At 39.2% G+C, this 23,489-nt stretch overlaps 3 protein-coding genes across 8 annotated transcripts in view; 1 reads left to right on the top strand and 2 right to left on the bottom strand.

Moving 5' to 3' along the window:
• The first annotated feature begins 129 nt into the window (after positions 1-129).
• Tctp (translationally controlled tumor protein) lies at positions 130-2,353 on the top strand. Its single transcript, XM_076803205.1, has 5 exons — positions 130-285; positions 947-1,017; positions 1,104-1,291; positions 1,364-1,634; positions 1,898-2,353. Exons 1-4 carry the CDS (start codon positions 258-260, stop codon positions 1,593-1,595), a joined length of 519 nt encoding a protein of 172 aa, XP_076659320.1. The 5' UTR covers positions 130-257; the 3' UTR covers positions 1,596-1,634; positions 1,898-2,353.
• Positions 2,157-23,489, bottom strand: part of LOC143362762 (uncharacterized) — a 174,187-nt gene continuing 152,854 nt past the window's right edge. Inside the window, exon 7 of the transcript XR_013083691.1 lies at positions 2,157-6,101. The gene's annotated coding sequence lies outside the window, so the exon portion shown is untranslated. The remainder of the gene's footprint in view (positions 6,102-23,489) is intronic.
• Usp (retinoid X receptor ultraspiracle) overlaps positions 7,360-23,489 on the bottom strand; it is an 83,059-nt gene continuing 66,929 nt past the window's right edge. For 3 of the 6 annotated variants that reach the window (XM_076803172.1, XM_076803169.1, XM_076803170.1), the window contains 6 exons: positions 21,951-22,080; positions 20,868-21,029; positions 12,974-13,280; positions 11,685-11,780; positions 8,514-8,833; positions 7,360-7,680 (listed from right to left, as the gene is read on the bottom strand). In XM_076803172.1, coding sequence (XP_076659287.1) covers positions 7,413-7,680; positions 8,514-8,833; positions 11,685-11,780; positions 12,974-13,280; positions 20,868-21,029; positions 21,951-22,080 — 1,283 coding nt within the window. In that variant the 3' untranslated portion in view covers positions 7,360-7,412. The remainder of the gene's footprint in view (positions 7,681-8,513; positions 8,834-11,684; positions 11,781-12,973; positions 13,281-20,867; positions 21,030-21,950; positions 22,081-23,489) is intronic. The other 3 variants (XM_076803171.1, XM_076803173.1, XM_076803174.1) reach the window with 3 other exon arrangements.

Here is a 23,489-nt window from a genome sequence, read left to right as displayed (position 1 = left end):
TTATCGTAGCAAAAATAAGTAAAAATATTTAGTTTATATTTTTTATAATGATAAATGTAGAAAAATTAGGAAAATAGAAAATATTTGTGAATTTAGTATGGTTTAACCATCATCAGTTTAAATCTTACATATTGGTATGAGTGTGTAGTGAAGCTGGCTGCTTCTTCAAATAGCATCGCTCCCTTCCGGTTCGCTCTGTCGGGGTGACTGTATCTTATTTAGTTTAGCTGTAATTAAATCTTTCTCCATCTTCCACCATGAGGATCTACAAAGATATTTTCACCGGTAAGTTTCTTCAGAATAATCTCAAGTAACATGTGTAATTAATATTTTTTTCATTATTTATTATATTAATCTTTAAATTAGTTGAGTTTCATTCAAGTGGGTTTCGTACTGACGTTTCTATTACGAACACCGACTTTTTGATAATAATATTCTTAAAATATGTTTTTACAAGTATGTAATTGTTTAAAATGGGATTGTACGTTATACCTATGCAACACAGTCAAAGATGTGTAATCTTAATATTTAAATATTCAACATTCTCATTTATAACCTCTCCATATGTCTGAACTAATTCCTTTTGATCGCAAGATTGTTCAAGAGCAATGATTCACAACAATGAAAAATCTCGAAAGAATTTCAATTCAAATTCAAGATTTCAATTTGATTAATTTATGAAAATATAATCACTAGACAGCGGATTTTATGCATTTATGACAAAAGTGAGTAGGTGCAATTTAAAACAGTAACAATATTAAAAGAATTTTAAAATACTATTACATTATTTTCAACCTATTAAACATATTAAGAAAGAAGATTAATTTCAATTTCGCTCTAGTTTGCTGCAATTCAGATAACTTTTTATTTTGCATAAATATCTGTCTAATAATCACATTTGCGATTGGAGTACTTAATTTAGTTTGATTAAATTTTTGTATTACAGGTGATGAGATGTTCTCAGACACCTATAAGATGAAACTGATTGATGATGTTATGTATGAAGTATATGGCAAGGTTAGTGTAAAATACTAAATATTTAATAGAATTAAGCAATGAAATTATCGCTGACTAATAATTGTTTATTCATTACCGAAAACTAGACTGTGACTCGTAAATCTGGAGAAATAGAAATCGCTGGATTCAATCCATCTGCAGAGGAAGCTGATGAAGGCACAGATGTAGCTGTAGAAAGCGGAGTAGATGTAGTTTTAAATCATCGACTCCAAGAAACTTATGCATTCAATGACAAAAAATCTTATACTCTTTATTTGAAAGATTACATGAAAAAGTAATTGTCAATATTAATATAGCTCTTGCTATGTTCTTATGTGATATATCTAATAATTATATGTTTCATTAGATTAGTTGCAAAGTTGGAAGAGAAAGCACCCGATCAGGTGGACGTATTCAAAACGAATACCAATAAAGTCATGAAAGACGTTTTGAGTCGCTTTAAGGATCTGCAATTTTTCACTGGTGAATCTATGGATATCGATGGTCTGGTGGCATTAATGGAATATCGTGACATTGATGGTGAATCCGTGCCTGTACTCATGTTCTTCAAGCATGGTCTTGAAGAAGAGAAGTTCTAAATAATTTTAGATATGCAATAAATTATGGAAAAAGATATTGTAAGTTTAAAACCTACTACTAGCATTCTTTTTTTGTATGGTATATAAACTTAAATACACATGTTTATTCATGCCTTATATATGGATTAATTGTATTTGGCATTGCACAAGCATGTAAGAGAAAATTGGTGATCAGATTCTCGCTATGGTGAATCATTTAAACATAGTGCCTATTTTAGCCAGATATTTTAATACAATATTTAAATAATTTATCTATAATAAACGCAGAACAAAAAATATACTAATTGTTTCTTCATTTTCAGATAAACTTAAACCAAGACTGTACACATGCTGGAAAGCTGTGAAATTTAGTTAAAGAAAAACACAATTTTACTTCCAATCTCACGTTTACAAAGCAGTTAACTTATTTTTTCGAGTGAAAAGAAGAACCTACGAACAACAATATCAAAGAAAGTAATAATTGTATATATGGCGTGACTGAAAGGAAAAATAATATAGGATTCCCTCTCAATGTAACTGTATTTGATTCACTGTGACGTTTGTAATATTATTTTCTATCTATTTTTTTTATTCGACATTATTGGAGCTCTTTATTTATGAGACAAAAACTGGAAGATGGGGAAAGAACTTTGCAGCTGTGGAAATATCAAAGTATGTCTGTAATTACTGTTAACATCAAGAATTGTCAGTAAATAATAAATATGTGAGAAGCATATACTGTATCATGTCCATCACGAATAAAACACCGTTTTCGTAAATACTGCCCATTACCTACATTTTATTGTAACAACAAAAAATCGATGTTGAATTATTTTATTTCGTAAAAAAAAATTTTGAGATATCTACTGAGATTTTCCTAATTAAATCGTAGTAAGTATTATACAGGGAGTAGCACGAGTCCGTAGGTGAATATAGGAATGGAGAAATCATTTCATTCGCTTCATAAAAATATTATATTCAGATAAGTCAGAATAGACTATTTATCTCTTGACGCAAGACCGTACATCATATTTTTTAAATCAAAGATTGTTACTAATCATACTGTTTTACACGTACATTCATATATAATGACTTATCGCACTTCCACCAACATCCATTCTTTCTTACTATCGCTCCTGCACTCTTTCATTTTTATGTTTATATAATTTATATATTCTTCGTCTGTTACGCATCCTTTTGTGAATATATTACTCTTAATTCTTTATAAAACAGTTACCACCTCAATGCTGAATCCTTGGTATTCCAATATTATTTTTCATCGTACCGTTACCTGAAACAGTATCGCGTTTACACATATAAAAGCGCAGCTTAATCATTGTAGTAACAATTTATATGTACCAAAAATGAGCTACAACAAACACGCGAGCTATATTCCCTCAACAAATCATGAACTGACAGTTGCAGCTTAAAGATAGTGATAGTAATAGATGGACTGAACATGTCTACGTTCATGTATTTTGAAAATTGTAAGTACATATGTACAATGTACACTTTCTTGTTACATGTACATGTATACATATGTATACTCATTTCTTTACCTACTTAGCACAACCATACGTAGTGTTATTGACAACTAAGGCAGTTTGAAATAATATCGACATGAATTATCAAATGAATGAACAATGACAATTTGAAACAAGTAAAAATGGTGCAACATTTTTTATCAATACAACTAATAATCATTTATAGAATGGAATATCTGTTTCCAAACAGCAATGTTTAATTTCTTTTTCTAACAACATTCTTATAAAATACAGGTTTTACGTAAAGATATTTTGTCAATATACATACAATCAAATTATAAAATGTATATAGAATTTTGTCGTTTCGATGCGAATGAAGAAAATGTTTGAACATGGATTATTGGGTCATACCATTATCCAGAAAACAGTTACTCGTAACGGCAGTTGTGTGAGTCAATTTGACATTAAATATAGCATTTATCAATACATAAAGTTTATGACATTTATATACACAGAAGGATTTAGTATTCTGGCTTGTAGCTTAATTCATTGAAGGTACAATATTTTAGTAGGACACCAGCTACTGTTTAAATGGGATGTACCTTACATGTTTAGTAAGATCAAACAATTATTTTATTATTATTTATATTAAACTTATTTGTACTGATCTATGTAGAAGGGGTGCGTGAAACTTTGTTTAGAACTTCAATCAAACGGAAACCATTCATCAAATTTTAAGGTGACAATGATATTCTTTCTCGATCATTGAGAGAATACGCAGACACGAAATACAGAAAGTGTTAGTCGTATGTTACAAGCTGTGCACGATAGTTTCAGACACGTTAAGGGTAAAGGATCTTCTAAGTACCAAATAACAAATGCAATAAATATAAAGTAAACTATTTTCCACGTTTACTTTACTACTGCGTCACTGTACAGAAAGTTTACAACGCACCACATTCTTCCACTCTAGGACACTGTTACTAAGTAAAACATCACTACATACAATTTGAGCATCATACCATCTCTATGATAGTTCAAAGAAGTATGGTAAAAGCATCGAGTTTATATCAATTACAATCATACACGGTTCATTGTACAATCGCTTCATACATAGAAGCATGCTGTTATTTAACAGATTTTCAATGCATTTCAGATTTCATTCTCTTGAATCCTCTTACCTTAAGCAAATGATCTGATTGTAGGACACGTCTCATAATTATCTCTGCCATTATCTTTGTTATTCTACTGACTACTACTGAGGTTTTCATTATTGTTTGTGAAAGAGTTCCGTTTATATATCCATATATTATATGTATGTATAGATATCATCGTTTTAACATTTATATATTTTTATATGAAACTTCATTCACAGGTAGCAAGCATTCACGCCCTCCAATCCAAATGGTCTTTTACGTCTTATTTGTTTTCTTTTATTATTACATTGAGGAATTAGATGAGGTGACTGCAAAATGCGCTTCGTTCAGAGGTAATTTTGGTCAAGATGTAATTTCAGACTGAGTATAAAGAAAAGAGAATATTATTTTTTAAATATTACCTAGGGGATAAATTACAAAACTGTTGTACAGTATCAGTTATACAGTTTTGTGATACAGTATCGGTTTATGAAATCTATAAACTGTATTAATTCGCTAGAAATGATTTAAAAACTGTAGAAATTAAGCTGTGTAACTTCCAAGGTTTTCAATCTTGTAATTTAGTAGAGCATAGTAATAAATAACACAACAAGCATCTAAAATGAACAGCACAACTGTAGTAATGTTACAAAAGGAAAATCGGAAATTTAATATTGTGTTTCTTTCATGGTATGCATAACATTAAAAACTCTCATCAAATAGATAACAATAACCAACAACTAACAATCGTAAGCATTCACGCAAAAATAGAAATACGTTTAATAATATTTAATATTAGCATAATTTATATTATCCAAGTAAGTATGATGGTTCCTTACATTTTCTAGAGTACTATATTAATTTATGTAGGTGATTAAAACTGAAGGATGCGAATGAAAACTTTTTTTCTCGTTACGAAATTTCTAATCGTATTATAATAAAGCCAACTTCGTTAAAAATATTTTATATAAAAGAAGATATAAATAAATTGCTCGCGCTTTCCAGAATAGGAAACCAATTGGTCAGTACAACAACATTATAAAATACATATAATATGTATATATATTCCTCTAATTTAATTTCGCATCCTTAAACTAATTGATAAAGTACAAGGGCTAAAATATACAATTTGGAATTTATTGCAACGAATTTCGATCTCTATCCAATTAAAACTACCAATGTAAATTTTGTTTACTTAAAAGTGCCATGCGATAAAACGGATATATACTTTAGATTAAAGTAAAAAATTATCATTACTTTTTCACATCCTTCAGTTCGAATCGTGAAAGATTTTTGTAAATTGCTAACAACGACAAAGTAAGGTTTCCGTCATATAGTTATGTCTTGAACGGTTGAATCCTACATGTTTAAATTTTAGAGGATAACCATATACATTTTTCAATTGTTTCTCGTCGAGGTTCCGAGAACGCTTATAGTTATCAGAGGAAAGTGAAATCGTTTCACTGGACAGAAGACCATTGAGAAATATAAATCGTGATTGCTATCACACATGGCGGCGTGTAGAACAGAATAATTGGACACAAGGGCAGAAATATGGTACCAAGGGCCACTATGATTATTTAAACAAAGACTTTTAGTGCAATTTATCGCATCAGAAAGTGAAACTATCACTCTTTAATATAAAAAAAAAAGAAGTAAAGTAAATGTCAAAGATTCTCGATACCTTAAGAACAAGATATCGTCTCTCTGTTCGTTAAGATTCTCATACATTATTACAGACGTAAGCTGTATGCATATATATATGTGTATATATATATATAAAAAAGAACTATTACAATACATTCAATTATTAATGAATTAGTAAGTTGATCTCTTTCTATATTCTAAAAATACAAAACAATAAATTATCCGTTGCACACGTGTTCTCTCTCTCTCTCTCTCTCTCTCTCTCTCTCTCTCTCTCTCCTTTTCTCTCACACGCGCATGCTCTCTCTCTCTCTCTCTCTCTCTCTCTCTCTCTCTCTTTCTCTCCCTTTCTCTCTCATTTTATGCAAGTATGTATATCTATCTATATGCAAACGTATCTCTTTCGTGAGACGATTCGGATCGAGGCAGAGTTGGAATGTACAAATACCCGAGAACTTGTTCGCGTTGATTGCAGTCACGTTGGGGACCTTGCAGAGGATTCGACAAGTTTGTCAAACTATTTTGAAAGACTTGCGCAAGTTCTTCTTTTTCCTTTTTGTTTCTGTAATGCGTTCAAGCAAGACTCTTCGTTACATCTCATTTATATCATTTATATATACTTGCATATTACAAGGGAATACTTACAGATTAATTTACACGCGACGAACTAGCGCTACGGTTTCAACATGATTAGGTTCACGAACAACTCAAAATCGCCGAGAAGCATTGTACAGACAATCGAGAACGAAGCGAGTGTGTTAGGAACTTCCATGGTTGCAGAGGGTGCCAGAGGGTTCAACGTGAGCGCAACCGAGCCAGTGAATGAAGATAATCCAGTAACGAAGTCGCATAATTATAACAGGGAATCTTGCTCAAACGATGGCGTCGACACGTTGACTGCCAGATAAATATGTATAAAAAAAACGTTTTCGACGAATCTTCTCCCCTACGCCGTTTTGTTTTGAGAACCCGGACGGCGTCTTCGGGACACCGACAATTTTTTAAATATACACAATTACTCTCTAAAACGACAGGTATTTTCAATAAAACCTAAAAACGTGTCTACCACGCCTAAAACCACGTGGCAGTCAACGTGTTAAACAGACAGAGATCGTTCGCGGTAACTTCCACGGAACCAGCCGCTCCAACAGGAGGACTCGGAGCTACCGTTCACGCAATCCGCGCGCATCGTTGCAACTTCCGTCGTGCTCTCGATACGAATCGATACGAATCGACCGAAAGATTGGCCGTCGCGAGGTCGAGCACGATGCGTTAACAAAATCATAAATAATAGAGGTGAGAAGGGAAGGTGTGTAAGTAAATTTCAGCTCGCTGCTCGACGTTCGTATATACCTTGTGTAGGTACCATTCGAGAATCGTTAACGCGATTTTATCTTGAATGCAGTTTTGCGTATTTTTGTTTTTTACATTTTTCATCTTTTTTTTTTGCTTGCTTGTTAGGTAGGTCTGTATATATATATGTATATATATATTTGTATTTATATTCATATTTATAGTTTCTTGTTCTCTTAAAGGTCGGTGTGCCCCAACACGCGGCACACCTTTTGCTCCTAAGGGTCTGACGGTGACTCCAGCATCTCCACGAGGAACTCGTCGATCGGTACGTGGATCTTGAAGAAGAACAGGTGCTCCAGGCACTTCAGACCGATCGATCGGATCGCCGGCAAACGTAGCAATAATTTCGCAAATCGGCCTGGATCTTCGGGCCAGGCCATGCGACAGTAACCCTCCAAGGTCGCGTAGATCTTCTCTCGTAGTTTCGTCACTTCCTGTATCGACTTCAGCCCTCGTACTTCCGGGTTGAAGAGAATGATAGCCCTACGGTCGAGCAATTCACGATATTAACCTTTAACGAATTTAAACTCGAAGATACAGTAGTGCACAATTAAGTGTCCGCATTCGGTCCCGAATGCGGACGCTTAAGTGGGCGAAGGTGGCTTCTGCGAATTCAACCGAAGGATTTCGCAAGTTTCAATCGGTCCACTCGAAGCTCAGTCCGAGATCCCACCTTTTTGGAATTTTTTTTTTTTTGAGTATATATTACTGTACTGGTATTTAAGCTTGCTATTGGGTTGTGACATGAATTAGTTCGGCTGCAAATATAAATGCATATTCCTGGGCAACCGAGGCCTCTAAAATCAAATAATAGTTTCTCCTATCCGATATATGACCCCGCCAGAATCTTGTAGTGGACGTTTATAGAGAATTCACTGTATGTTCTAATTTCAATGATTCCGTCGTGACCGATTGCAAATGCAGATAACTGTGATTAAGTAAAACTTGCTTAACGATTTTATCACCGATTGTTGGTAAGCCCTCCACTTTGTTAACACTAGATTTACGGGACCCCGTCAAAATGACGGATGCTACTATTTTTAAATTGCGAATATTCAGATTGTCAAAATGCATTCATGAGCAATTGTTTAACAAACTGACTTCTTTGGGTATATATTATTTATAAAATGGCTACAAACTTTGATACATATATTCATGTTATTTTTATAAAGTAATATAAAATAGTTATTTTTAGTGCTCCGTAAACCTAGTGTTAACGAATGAGAAGACATCGAAGGCAACCGAACTAATTTATGTTACGATTCAATATAATGCAGTGGTGTCGCGATATAAACGGTAAGGCCAAGATGACCAACCTCAGACAACCAAGTTCGGTCCTGTCCATCTTCATGTCGCGCATTTTGGACACAAGCTCGGAGAGGACTCGATCGAATATCGTGCCTACGCCAGCCTGGTGCGCCGAGTCCCGGTAGACGGTGATCCCCGTGGCCAACACGATACCGTCATCCTTCACCTCGATGGATCGGTGGGAGAAGGAGGCGATCAACAGCTCGTTCCATCCGGCCCGCAACAGCAACACCTGATCCTCCAGTGGCAACGACGTAAAATTCGGGATGTGCTTCGCCCACGCTACCAGCTGGAACAGCTGATTGTCGCAGATGCGCGACACTGCATTCTGTGCATTACAAGAGATGCTGTATTAATTGAAGGGGCGTTTCGTAGAACAGCTACGCACACCATTCCACGAAAAACAACCGGCACGACGCGCGACGCTCGGGGCCAGGACAAACACGAAGAGAGACCAGAGCTGAGTGAAATTAGTACTTGAAAGAAAAGAATGCAAATATTTTCAGAGATCATTCCCCAAGCCGTGGCACTGTGATCCCGGAAACCGTGAACAACCGGCCGAAAGTCAATTTCTCGAGTTTAAGAGTTTGGGAAATTTTTTTCCCTATATTTTAACAATGCAGAATTTCAAAATCTAAAATATTATTCTTTTTGGGTTTGTGTGTTTTGATTATTTAACTGCCGAAATATTTATAATAATTTAAATGTCGAAAAAGGTTCGAAAAAGATGTTTAAATAATGCGTTCTACTACTGTGTTTTGTTTATCATATTTTACATTCGTTGTATTGTTAATTATTTTATTGCAGTATCAAATCCTCCGTTTTGAATTTTGAATTTCTGATGTCAGATTGGATTTAATTACCAACTTTCAGAGAGATACCATGAAATTTCGAATTTTGGTCACTTCTTAGCGGCTTCCAGGCCGCTGCGCGTTGGTTCACTTGAAATAATCATACAGGGTGATTCCACATGAAGAAACAAATCGAAAATAAAAAATAAAATTTTCTCATTTGAGGCTTCGTTCTCGAGAGAATCGAGTTTAAAGATCCGTCGAGTTCGCGTGCTATAGTATATGCAGGAAGTAGAATTGGTTGGCCATGGTCAGACGTGTCAGACTATTCCTATGGAACAATAACGCGTATTCGCTGTATTTTCAAACTCGATTATCTCGAAAACGAAACTTCGGATGAAAAAATTTTATTCTACATTTTCGACTTGTTTATCCACGTAGAATCACCCCCTTCTCGGTTGTACACGGGACACCCTGTATATTTCACTTTACAAGTGTAAGTTACAGGGCGAATCGTGGTAACTGTGCCACCTACATTTATTCGTAAACTACTTTTCTTCGAACTTTATTATATACTACTACTTCGAATTTTATTTAATAATTAGTTTTTCTATGTTTCGCCTTTTTATCGAGATGTGAAGGTTACCTTGAGATTCTTTCGAATACCAAATTAAAAAGAGATACCAAGATATTCTTCTGTCAAAGACAGAAAGACTCTCGTGGATCAGAGATCTATCAATGAACAATATTTTCTGCGTCGCTTGTGTTAAGGATGCTTGTGTTACTAGTCCTTGATTATTTTTTAATTCCGCTGGACATCACACAATTTTCGTTCGAAATATTCTTTTACAAGTAATTCATGAGCAAATTTTGATGGCACAGTTACGTGCACAGTCTTTCTCGATATATGTCCACAACACGGGTCTACCCAGAGACATGTATCGTCCAGGACATAGTATTCTTTGATACACTGCCGAACGTTGCCGAGGAAGGTAGCATAATACAGGTCGGCTATATCGGAGTGAGACCAGGAGATTTATGCAATAACAAAACTTTTTTATTTGAAATGTACCCAGCTCTGAGAGAGAAAGTAGCGTTGTGCTCTGTCGTGCGGTTGATAGGCGCCCCGATTCGTCAAACAATGTTCTCGGAGCAGACCGTCTAATTGTTTAAGACCGTCGCTTCGTTCGAAGTGTTTTCTGCGGGAGGGCTGGTTTTATTTTACCATGGAAGGGTCAGCTCGATGACGTCCCTTCTGATGGGATTACAGTACTGTACAATTCTGACGGTCAATATTCTTCGACACGAGTGCTCGCGACAACAGTCTGCTCAAAATTATCGGATTGATATGTAACAATTAGACCGCGGATCGTTACGCAAATTCCAACTGTCATGGATTACTTTATAAAGATCAGGACGAGGTACGATCTCAATTTATCAACTAAAAAGTTTCGTATGGTAAGCATAGAGTAAAGATGTCATTAATGTTTAATTATTGAACACAAAAGAAAAAATATAAATTTATATTTAGCTCCCGTGTCTTGCAACTGATGCGCACACTTTTTATTTTGCATAAAGATCCGGTACGGTCACCGGATCAATTTGAGCGAACGTGATCGTTTCCAGCGAACATACAAGAATAAAGCTATTCGATTATGGATGCAGCAACAGTTAATTTTAGAGGACGATCCTTATTGGGAATGCAGGCGACAGTCACAGATCGATCTATTTGAATGCAAAAACGTTCTTCCCACACGAGTCCGTTGTACAGGGTGTCCGAAAAATGTTATACTTCCTTGAAGAGGGTGATTCCCGAGGTCATTTGAAACAACTTTTTCCTTTGCGAAAATGTTCTCCGCGGCATCGTTCAGGAGTTATTCGCGAAAAACACGGACCAATCAGAGCGCGGACACAGTAGGCGGGTTCTGACTCAGCCAATGCCAACGCCACGCGCAGCGCGAAGGCGGGACTCTGCTATAGCCGCGCTCTGATTGGTCCGTGTTTTTCGTTAATAACTCCGTAATAAAGCCACGTAGAAAATTTTCGCAAAGGAAAAAGTTACTTCAAATGATCTCAGGAATTAAAGTACAACATTTTTGGGACACTCTCTATAGGTACAGTCCTCCGACAACTCTGAGCAGTTTCTTTATCCAGCGACTCGATCAATCTCCGAATTCCCGTATCGGGCAGCCGATAAAGGATATCTGAAACGGGTTTAATCCATTCGGTTCGGGTCGCTATCGAATGTTAAATGATTCGATTTCCCGTGACCCCCCGGGAGGGCCAGTCTGTTTCGTTCGCGGGACTATCGTGACGCGAGAGCAAGTCGCGAACACCGAGAAACACGGTAAACACGACTGAACGAGGTCGTCCAAGAGAGCGACTCACGAAATTCAATTCCAGGCCGAAAAATTGCGCGTTTAATTCCGCAGGATTAGGTTTAATTCGCCCGAGGTATCCTCTTCGGACCGGCGGCGTCCAATCCTATTCAATTATCGATCAGAACAATTCACTGAAGATGTCATCGAGGACTAGAAAGAAAGGAAGAGTGAGTAGCAGAGTTCCATTTCTTTAGGATCGGTACCAATCATGTTTGGTTCATTCTAATACAGGATGACGCCACCTGATTCTGTGGTTTCACATGCTACTACGCTTGCAGGCAACGGTACACAGTGTAAATAGGATTCTCTTTAAAAGTACACTCTTTAAACTCGAATAACTGTTTTGGAATCGGATGCAGAGATGTTGGAATGATTGGTTTACCAAAAATTGCTAGTGCTCGCAATTGCGAAGAAGAAAGTAAAGGTCGCGATTTTTAAGTTTTCTATCTGCGCCTGTAATGAAAATTCCAAACATGTCTTTTATAAGCAAGATACATACATGTACAAAGTTTCATCGAAATCTGTTGACGCGTTAGAAAGCAATAGGCATTGTAAGATATAAAAATCTTTGAATTTAGGGTTAAACTTTACTTTAGGGGGTCGCAAATTTTGGACTTTTTAAATATAAGCCAGTAGATTTTGACGCGAAAATGCCAAAAATTCAAGTTTTACGTTAGAAATTCACTGATTTTAAAGTTGGCCGATTCCAAGCGTTTTTGGCAGGTAAGGGCGCCGCCATGTTGGTATGTACTCAGCGACTCCCAACTCCCTGACCAACCTTCCCGGCGGCTCCGCTCATTGGACGATATCTGAGTACATACCAATATGGCGGCGCCCTTACCTGTCAGAAACACTTAAAATCGCTCAACTTTACACACGTGTAACTTTTAAACTAGTGAATTGCTAACGTTAAAACTTGGATTTCTGGCATTTTCTCGTCAAAATATACGGGTTTATATAAAAGAAAGGTCCAAAATTTGTGGTCCCCTAAGGTGAAGTTTAGCCACACTTCCCACACCGAGTGTAATGACCCAGCGTTGATGAAATGCTTGTCACAGAAATGATTGTTGATGAGATCCGGGTACTTCACGAGGGTTGAAGAAAAGTAGCCCTCTCGCCGAGAAGAAGGGTCACGTGTACTCGAAGGAAAAGCGGAAAGAAGGCCCTACTCGTGTTGCCTGCAAGTGTAATTACCGAGAGTGGTCACGCGCCGTCGATGCTCGACTAGATCCATGGGGGGTGGAACCGATGAGAGAATATTCTGGTACGCCCGCTTCATTTAACTGGAATATTTACCTCGTAGTTTTCTTGCGATTCCATCTTGCATTCGACTCGTTTCTCAGCCTCCAGGATACGCTCGATAGGCATGTCGGATTGGGAGCTGCTCGTGCTCTCTACCTCGCTCTGATCCCGTTCCTTGGTGCGCTGACGTTCCTCCTGTACCGCTTCCCTCTTCATCCCCATCGTCAGGCATTTCTGGTATCTGCAGTACTGACACCGATTCCGCTGCCTCTTGTCGATGATGCAGGATTTCTCTTCCCGGCACGCGTACGACAAGTCCTTCCGCACGGTCCTCTTGAAGAACCCCTTGCAGCCCTCGCAACTGGACCAACGAGAACCACAGGAATCATTAATGGGGCTATTCTGGTTTACAACGCTCGAAAAATTAACTTTCATTTTCTTTAGATATACGGTGGATCCAAAAAGTGTTTGAACAACACCGATTTACTAATATATCTTTTTGCCAATTTACTGTACAGGGTGATTCTGGGAACTGGAGCAGGTTACTGCTCTTTTCTGAGTAATAATATTGCATAATACGTCTTAACTTCCTATGACCTTATTTCGTATCTGGATGCACCAGCCAGGCGCAATTGCACTTTATTCTTTTTTGTTAAACCAGCCTCTTTTATCATCCTACGTATAAAAGTACTGACCCAAGGTCATCGAAATGTCAATGCTTCACGAGACACGTGACATGTTAGGAATCACCTCTTTCTGGGACACACAGTATTTAATCCTATAATGTACTAAGTATATTCTAAGCAGAGATAAAGATACAAAAGTGTGAGACACTTCATTATACAGGGTGTCCCATTTTAGTCAATAAATGCGATTACCTCCAGGACGATTCGTTATTTGAAAAAATGTTTCATACGAAACTTTTTCTGTTTCGAGGGCGGTGTAATCCAGTGCCGCTATTTTGTCTGTAAGTGTACGCACGAAGGACGCATGAAGGTCATCCCTATTTCTTTTAATGGAATTGTATAATTGCACTATTCTATGCATCTCGGTATTCCGTATGAAAATGTACGGATCTGTTATTGTCGAAAAACTGTTACTTTCGGAGATATTGTAATTTTAATATTGCGAATCCCTATTATTCTGTCACCGTAATTTGTCGAAACGATAAATGCGAAAAGGAATGCAGTTTTCGTTAGTTTTCTTGAAGATGAAAGATAAAAGGCGATACCCCGAAGCCCGAATATAGAGTTTCAACGCGATAAGGACGAGCACAGGTGAGATTCAGCGTTTCAACGCGGAAACTGAATCATCCCGAACCAAACGACGACTCGCGTTTCGTAAAACACCGTCGGGACTGGCCGTTCCCGTTGTTTTATTTCCCTCTTTCGTTGCTTCTGCTTGACTAATACAACGGATCCGTCGAATAAAGTGGCTCCGGTTTACGATTTCCACCGTTGTAATCGAGAACGCTGTCGTCGAGACAATCGGAAGACGCGTAGTATAAACTCTGTCCGGCGAGACTAATGGGCCAGCTGGTAGCGATTCGGAGAGACAATTACGCTCCAATAATTTTGTCAATCAGTTCAACGCTGGTCACCGAATTATTATTATATTGGTCAATTACCAATTTCTGTAATTTCATACATTTTCAGACAATTTTCTCTAATTCTCCGTATTAGATCGGCCATTTTGTTTTCAGAAATGTTATGCTCAGAATCTATCCTTGTGTATCCGCCAATTTTCGATTCAGTGTGTTAGTATGATCGCGCGACTCTGCTATTCGACAATCTACCCAAAAAATGAAAAGAAACTAAATACGAGAAATTGTTTTCTTTTCGATCACACCTTGTATATCGCGTAGTTGCTCCCTAACGGCGCCGAGTTTTGACTACGGATTTAACGTTTCGGCAGAGCAGTGCCGTGTATAAGATTGGAAAAGGGCGCGCGTGCCATATATCGAGGGATTTAATTTCTGTGCGTCGTAAACGAGGGCTGCGTCGACCGTTTTCCACTTTCGTCGATCGTTAAAGCCGCCGATGGCCCGCGTTTTCGAAGCGGAACGCGGGCCAGGGCCTTCCTTTTTAAAATTGGAACCACTCCAGAAATCCCGCGACGACATTCCGCGAGGAATTTATTTTCGTTGCAGCGCGCCGGACGCCGTGTATTTTCGTGGCTGTTCTCCGACGCGGCCAACAATTTCATATTCCTTTCTCCCTGTGTCTTCGCTCGCGTGACAACAACAACTACACGTGGGATTCGTTTCCCTCGATCGTGTGTCACCTGTCCAAAAAAAAAAGAGAACACCGAGACACCCAGACGCGAGGAACCGAGGCAGAACTTCCGGAGGAAGTTGCGAGGGAATCAAATATGGAGAGAAGATCGAGAAAGGGCTTGCAGAGAAAATAGAAGGAAAGGGCCGAAGGGCTCAAAGGCTTGTAGGGGAGACCAGGGCAAATTCTTAGACGTTTCTTAGTTAACATGGAATTTACGGCCGTACAGGGTGTCGCAATTGATTTTTGTCATAAACGCATACAATCCTAGCTTAGTTGCAATGATAGAGGCTTTGCTCAGGGGTGATACCGAGAATAAAATAGGGCTCGCGGAAGAAGAGGCAAGGGAATTTCGGTAGGGAGCGAGAAATTGGAGTGGAACCTAGAGGAGGAGCGGAAGAAGAGGGTTGCAACTTAGAGGGGATGTGGAGAGAGGGATGAATTGAAACAGGAAGTAGAGGAAGAAGAGCTGAAGAGGGGTAGCGAAAATTTACTCCTGTAAAATTTCTTAGGTTGTCTTTGGTGGCTCGCGATAAAATTAATTTTTTGACGTTTAAAAAATGATGAAGAGGGATGAAAAAATGATGTAGAGATGAAGAGGGGTAACAAAAATTTACTCCTGTAAAATTTCTTAGGTTGTCTTTGGTGGCTCGCGATAAAATTAATCTTTCGATGTTTAAACAATGAAATAAATTCGAGAATATCTCGGTAATTATTAATGTTTATCCCTGCGTGGCGTAATGCTTTTTCAATGCAGAATTTGGTGCTTCATCCGAATTCGAGGAAAACTACCGGGCACCCTATTTAGAAAAAGGTGACCCTGGTGTCTCGATAAAGAAGCAGAGTAACACAGATTGCAGCACTATGTGTCACTCTGGAAGCCGCGCAACGTTTGTTTCAAACATTTTTTCCTAGAATAAATATCGTACGAGTTATTATTCGAAGTCTCTTGGTCCCGTGGATAGTTCCGCTTTGTTTGATCCGTAAATCCGCGTTGTATCCCGGGCACAAAGAGAAACGATACGACGCAGTAATCCCATGGATTTTGTTCAGCATCAAAATATTCGTCCTTCGCGAATCCTGGAGCGCCCGCGCGGACTCGGAGTTATCGATGGTAGCACGCGCGCGCGGCAGATTTATGCGTGTTTTCAAACAACGAAATCTCTTAGAGCGGGAATCACAATACGAGACGCGACAGATGGACGCATAAGTCTTCGTTCCTACGGGACGCAAACAAATCCATTCGCCGAAGAAAAATCGATCTTTTTAGAGCGCTCGTTTCGATCCGCCGATGTGCATTATGGGATCTATCAGTGACACGAGGATTTTGCGAAACGGTCCCGGTCCGTTTGGCTACACTTTCAATTCTTTCAGTGCGACACTATACTATTGAATTCTGCTATTTGTGTTCTGATTATACAAGGGGTTTTCAAAGATTTGATATTTTTTTCAGAGGTCCCTGCAGTCGCTTTTGACCGGAAATGGCTGGTTCGATAGCTTACTAAAAAAGCACCCTTTGTATTAAGTTTCAGCCCTCCACCTCGCCTGTAAGGGTAGTTAGGGGGAGCAAAGGAAAACCGAGTTTTTCTCCAATTTTCTCCGTTTAATCGCATTTAAAAATTCTAAAAAAATCGGACACACACAGCACATCGAACCACATATTCCAGAATTTTTTCCGAATTTTTAGTCGCAAACTCTGGTTGTAAAAAAAAAGAAAAACCTGAAAAAATAAAGACTTCATATGGAAGCTTAAGAGCGAGCACCCTGGAAATTAATTTAATAATAAGGAGCCATATATTACGAGCCATTTCCGGTCAAAATCGGTTGAAGGACATTTTTGACTTGATCTTTTGTTCAATAATTTTTCCTGGAACCTTCTTCCTAATTCTAGCACTTGCAAAATTAAGAATCAGAAACCAATTTTTCCCACAATAATTTCGCCCGAATTGGGTTACACGCACCCGTGGTTGAACATGGTGTTTTTCGAGGTTTCACGATTTTTTTGCAAACGAGAACTCGTTCGGTGGACAAGTTGACAAGAGAACAATTTGCTTCGCGGAAAATTAGGCCTCGGTACACTCTGAACGCAACGACTGCTGACAGCAAAGACTGCAAAGACTACACGTGACGCAACCTCCTGGACCACCATGGCAGTCGTTTGATCTCGACGAGTTTACACGAAAGACAAATACGCGTGACGCGATGCACGCGCGAGCAAGAAGACACACTTTGTTGCTGAAAGGCCGTTCATGTATCTGTATCGAAACGAGGAACGCGTGTTTGCCGTCCCGGTCTCATTTATTTCTCTTTGTCTTGCTTCCCAAGAATTTCCTCTCCTCTAGGAATCCCTTTACGCTTCGAACATTCTTGTCTACTCTGTAATAAATAACTCTACTCTGTAACAAATAATAAAAACGTGGAAATAAAACTTTGGAAACCTCCTGCTGAACAGCTGTATCTCATACAAAAAATGCAGAAAATAATAATCAACCCTTAACGGACCGATGCCGCCATATAAGCGGCATGGCACTTTTACTTACCGAGTTAGTCAAAAATTAATTAACCCTCAGCACTCGAATGGCGACTGTAAGGCGCCACTAAAAATTGCCGTATCATTGTTCAAAATATCTTTTACGTTATTAAATTTGCCGTGTATAATAAATTACTGAACATTTCAGTATTGTACGAGTACATTGCACCATTTTGGAGTTAAAATAGCTTCGAGCGCAAGGAGTTGATAATATAGATATTCGAATTTATAATATAAATATTTTCCTTTCTATACTTGATGTAAAAATGTCGAGTCCACAGTTTCTCTTCTGTAACCTTGAGGTAAACTTGAAATACTTTCGGGCCGTTAAGGGTTAAGATGACCGGCCCAAAATGGCCGACTGCTGGAACCATTATACCTTCCAGATTATTACAGTATTCGCCGAAACTCCAGCGTTTCTGTACGAATCGAGACCCGCACAGTGAAACTTGGTTGTTGAAATTGACCCGAATTCGCGAACACGTGCAGAACTCGATCTCATCCCATTATTCGCCCCCTGTCTATAGTGTCTGCCTCCCACGTCAGCTAGTAGGACCGACAAAGTCTCGGTGCGTGTTGCATCAGAGCCCCGGCAACCTTGGACTTGCCGTGGCTCGTGAGGTTAGGACAGCTAGCCAGCCGTAGTTCCTACTAAGAGAGAGAAGGAGAGAGTGATGGAGACTGAGTGTGGGGGAGAGAGAGAGAGAGAGAGAAAGAGAGAAAGTGAGAGAGAGGGGAAGAGCGAGACGGGCTCTCGAACGTCTTGGTCGTGCAGGCACTTTGCTCCAGTGGCAGCTAATTAAGCAATCACGGCCATTATCAAGGCCTGGGCTAGCACGCCGCGTCAGATGCATCGCCGAGATCGCAACGACCGTCAGTCCTCCTCGATCGTCACGGGCGGAACCAATCGCATTTTGGTTCGCCACCGTGTACAGGGCTAATTAGCATCCTGGTGTATCGGTTTCGAGAATCCGATATTCGCGAGTTTTCGTCGTTAAACCTGCCGAGGAAACTGGCTACCGCGTCTACAACAATTACACGGTCCAATTTATTTCGACTCTTAACCACCACGTCAGTCACATATGACTGACAGTGATTTTTGACTGAGTTTAAAAATTCATTTTTGTTATGCGATATCCGGATAAACCAAATTTTATTGGGAATCTTTCGAATTCGAAAGTGTTAAGACAACGTTCCCTATAATACATTTTAAATGTCTAGTTTTGGCTTCATCAACCCCTTGCGCTACTATTTACTTTGTGATTATAATGATTAGAATGATTAGAATTTCATAGAAAAAGAAAAGATATAGTTTATATTTATTGTATGTCCTATGTTTTCCCCGAAGGATATATACCAACTACGACAAAATAGAATTTTATTTCGGTTCAAAGGAAATTAGTAACATACATATTTATTAGACTCTGTTCAGAATCTTCATCACGAGTCTGACTCGAGATTGTAGGTCAAGGGGTTAATTAAACTACTCTGATTTTGCAAGAATCTCTGGGGTTGACGTGTTGATAATATTCACCGGAATAAAGAAACCTGTACAATCATTTCCGATGGAAGCATCTTTCTAATCTCAATAATTGCGAAATAAGAAATTTGGAAGGCGATGGCAGGACCAGAGAATGGAACTGCAAATTTAACAAAATTTGTCGAATAACAAAATCGGGATCGTCACGGATACCCGGCGCGAACGTGTTAACATATTCTAGAAGGCAGATGGCAAATCGAAATATAGCGTCAAATTTGTGATTTTTTAATTCTGGGGTGAAAATGCTCGAAAAAGATCGGGAACGTGTTAGGAGCACGTGATCTCGGGTGAGCGATCGTTGCATGTACGTAACAATCCGCGATCGACACACCATTTTCGAACGCTTCGACGAGATTTAATTGGCCGCAGCTGCCCCGGTTCAATAACAAAGGGAAGATGGATTCTGCGGTTCGTGACGAAACGGCGAGCCGCAACCGAATTCGTGATCGAGCAACACTATAGCATCGAGTCACGCCGATTCCCTCAGCCTCGAACCGTCGGTTCGTCGACATCTTTATTATTGCACGCAAGTTCGTCGCTCGGCGATTATGCAAACGCAGCATCGTTGCATTCGCAGCGATCCGATTATTAATAAACGGCTGTGCAACGGCTAAGCCTCTGACGGATTCGTCTTGATCATCGAATTACTGGGTTTTATCTGCTCAGACTACATGATGACCGCGTGGAAAATTTCTTAAGATCCTCGCTTCATATCTTAAACTATGGTACACTTTACAACTTTAGTATTAATAAATTATGGTATACTTTAGAACTAATGCACATGACAATTAACCTAGTATCTAAATAACAACGAATTATTTTACATCTCTAAGTTGGTTAATATACAATAAAATGAAAAAAATTTGCAAATTTCGGTAATTCTCAAATGGCTCTACCTGTAAAATTTCCTTTTTTTAAATCGTGTAACTTTTCTTATGAACGATATTAACTACGTGATTCTTTTGTAGGATTCACTAATTGGGCGCCACGATGTTTTAGTTCTTTCCGATAATTTAACAAAAAAAATGTTAAAAAATGTATTCTGGTATTAAATGAAGTTAAATGTTAAATGAAGATATCCTGTTCTTATAAAACTTAATATACACAGGGTGTCCGAAAAATGTTGTACTCCCTTGAAAGGGGTGATTCCCAAGGTCACTTGAAATAACTTTTTGCGAAAATGTTCTGCAACTTAATTCCATGTTGTAACGGTCACGCATGCCCTGTGTATGACGAGTATGCTCGTCATCGCTTAATTTTTGCGACGCAATTTGGGTACAGATTTTGACAGAGCGGTACTGTGTCAATGCAGGGCCCGCTCTAGCGGTTACGACGCCCCGGGCAAAAAAACAAATTGCCGCCCCTTTTTAAGCACTAAGCACCGCGCTGAACAAAATGACCTTTTTTTTAGCAAAATTGTCTGGCAAGGATAGTCTGAAATGTTCTATTAATTGAATATTTAAAACATCAATATTTTTCTCACACTTACAGCCAATGCCAAAATGGCGCCCCTAAATTTTGGCGTCCCGGGAAAATGCCCGGGTTGTCCCCCCCCTAGAGCGGGCCCTGGTCAATGATAAGGTTCGATAGGGTTCTTGGACTCACCTGTAGACGCCATAGTGTTTGCCGCTGGCGCGATCACCGCAAATCGAGCACAGGTGCTTGCTGCCGGAGAGAGGGTGGTTCGGTGGGTAGGGTGCGACCGCCTTGTTCTGACCGCTCGGCGACGTGCTCAGAAGGTTGCTGTGACAACCAGCGTTGAAGGATCTTACATGCAAAGAAGAGAATAACAACAGCTCGACCTACGACCCTACTGCCCCCCCCGGGTTGAGCAAAATACACTGGATCTCGCGTTCGTTCGCCGAAGCTACGAGCTCGTAACATCGTCAACTGATTCAGAGTCATTCCCCATTTTAACCCCTTATACCTCTCGATCACTCAAGAGAACTCGAAAAGCATAACCCCTTGGCATACAGTGAACCCAAAAAGCGTTCGAACACTAAATTTCCCATTCTTGAGAAATTGTTGATATTTAAACCGTGATAATTTCGTTAAAAAAATATACACCTGGACTCGGTGTCGTCAGAACAAGACTTTTGCCCCCACTCTAATTTCCCCTTGCACCGAGCTAGAAACGGAAGTCGTTCATAAAAAAGTTGTTCTGATTTAAAGCGTGTGGCGTCAATTATGTGGCCGTTGTGTCATGTGGCAATAATGGAAGTAATGAAGTGACCCCACTATTTTCATAATGTTGTTCGTGTCGTATAAAGGGTTAGAAAGAGGAAGACACAACAAAAAGAAAAGTAAACTTACAGTCTTTACTCGATATATGTCCCGAATATCTAAAAGTCCCCGAACTATCCCCAATTGCCCTGTGATGGGCCCCAAAGTTCCCCCAAGTATCTCCTAGACGATAATTGTCACTGGCCAGACCCGAGTTTTGGACATGTATCGAGTAGACACTGTATTTTGCTCATGTCCTGCTAGGGCGACTACGCGCATGGCATACCCTCGATTCGCGACGTCTGTCGTCGGAATACCATTTCTCGATATCTGTCGGACCGATTGAATCGTGCGTGTCAATAGATCAATAGTACAATTAATGCAGATTCAAATCTACAAATGACGCATCGTTTAATTGATTGATCGTCTGTCACGAAACATTTCGATTACGCCGATAATACTTACCCTGGACTATTGGGACCGGAGGGGCTAAAATTTCCCGCATTCGTCAGACTCGCTGTGTCCGGCTTCATGTCGAGAGGACTCTGCGGGCCCACCGACGACATTGACATGTTGCTGTTATCCAGGCTCAGCCCTGAAACAACGGAGATCATCGCATCGTTAAGAACATTCGATTATTTTTGTCCAGAAAGGAGACTGAAAATGAGTATAAACTTAACGAGACAGTTGACGGTGCTGAAAATATAATTTAAAACTATAAGACGCTTCACAATATTTGTTAATTAATGGAATCAACCCTGAAAAGAATGAACAATTCTCGAGTTTCTGGAAGAAGTGTTTTTGAATGGTACAATCTCCCAGACTACTTGTTCCGGGCAGACCTGTGGTTTGGACATGCATCGTGTAGGACATATCCTCCGGTTAGGACGTGTGAATTTATTACGACCTTCATATTAGGTTCAACAAAAAGATAAGCACGTCCTAATTCAGAAATAGTTAAATTGGGCTTCTACCCAGTCAAGAGGAAATTAAAAGCTTTTCGGTATAACGTTTTTATGCTCTACAACCCATTCTTTTTTCAAAGCTTGAACAAAATGGACGCAACGTAAAGGGCGTTTCTTCCGCAACTGAAAAGAACTGCAAAATTGTGATAGAATAGTTCTTTGATCGCAAAGGGATGGCGAAAAAAAATGTTACACTGAATTCCAGCGACGAAATGAAAAAAAAATGTTGAAAAATGCAACCAACAAAAGTATGACGTCAAAGCTATACAACTTTTCAGAGGATAAGTATTTTTTAAAATACGTTTTGAGAAATTGATAAATTGAGAGTTCAAATTTTATAATAAATTGAAATACAATTACAAATTCGTTATTTTTACAGATTCGGTAATTCTGATTTTTCATTTTCTTCGAAACGGAGTGGGCAAATGATCGAATTTCTTCGCCTCTCGGGATCCTAATGTATACTGTGGAATGAAGGTTTCAAAAGCGAAAGCAACAAGAAGGAAACTGCTACTTTCGCAAGCCGCGGACGAGCTTGCTTTCGAACGGCTCAGGAATTACGCTTTTACCCCATTAATATTAACAACGCGTCGCCCTTTTACTTTCAGCACGCGTTGGCCGCGATTCCTGTCGCGGCCGGATCGAGGACGATCGGCCGCGTCTGTGGCAAAGTGCAGCCACGTTAATTACCCAGAGTCCAAGGAGGCAGTCTCCGCGATTTACAGTTAGAGGAAGCACGTGGCGGCTCTGTGCGGGACGAGAATCAACAAATATCGCACACAGTCTGCGGAATCATGATTAGAGGGACTGTGTGACCCACTTTGCGTTATTCTCGATCCTTTTCCAAGGACCTGCCGCGTAAAAACCACCGTTTATCCAAACTACCGATGCAGATATCATGAAAACAACGAATTTTTATTTATCTCGTTGTGCTGAGTAATTCTTTCTTCAGCCTCGGTTTGTTAATAGTCATTTTGAACAGCCTCGAAGAGCCTAAAGTTGCTTGTCACAGTAGGTATTGTAAAAATATTTTCTTTTG

This window comes from Halictus rubicundus, chromosome 18 (genome assembly GCF_050948215.1).
Source record: "Halictus rubicundus isolate RS-2024b chromosome 18, iyHalRubi1_principal, whole genome shotgun sequence".
Taxonomy (NCBI): Eukaryota; Metazoa; Arthropoda; class Insecta; order Hymenoptera; family Halictidae; genus Halictus; species Halictus rubicundus.
This window is presented reverse-complemented; position numbering and strand designations above follow the sequence as displayed.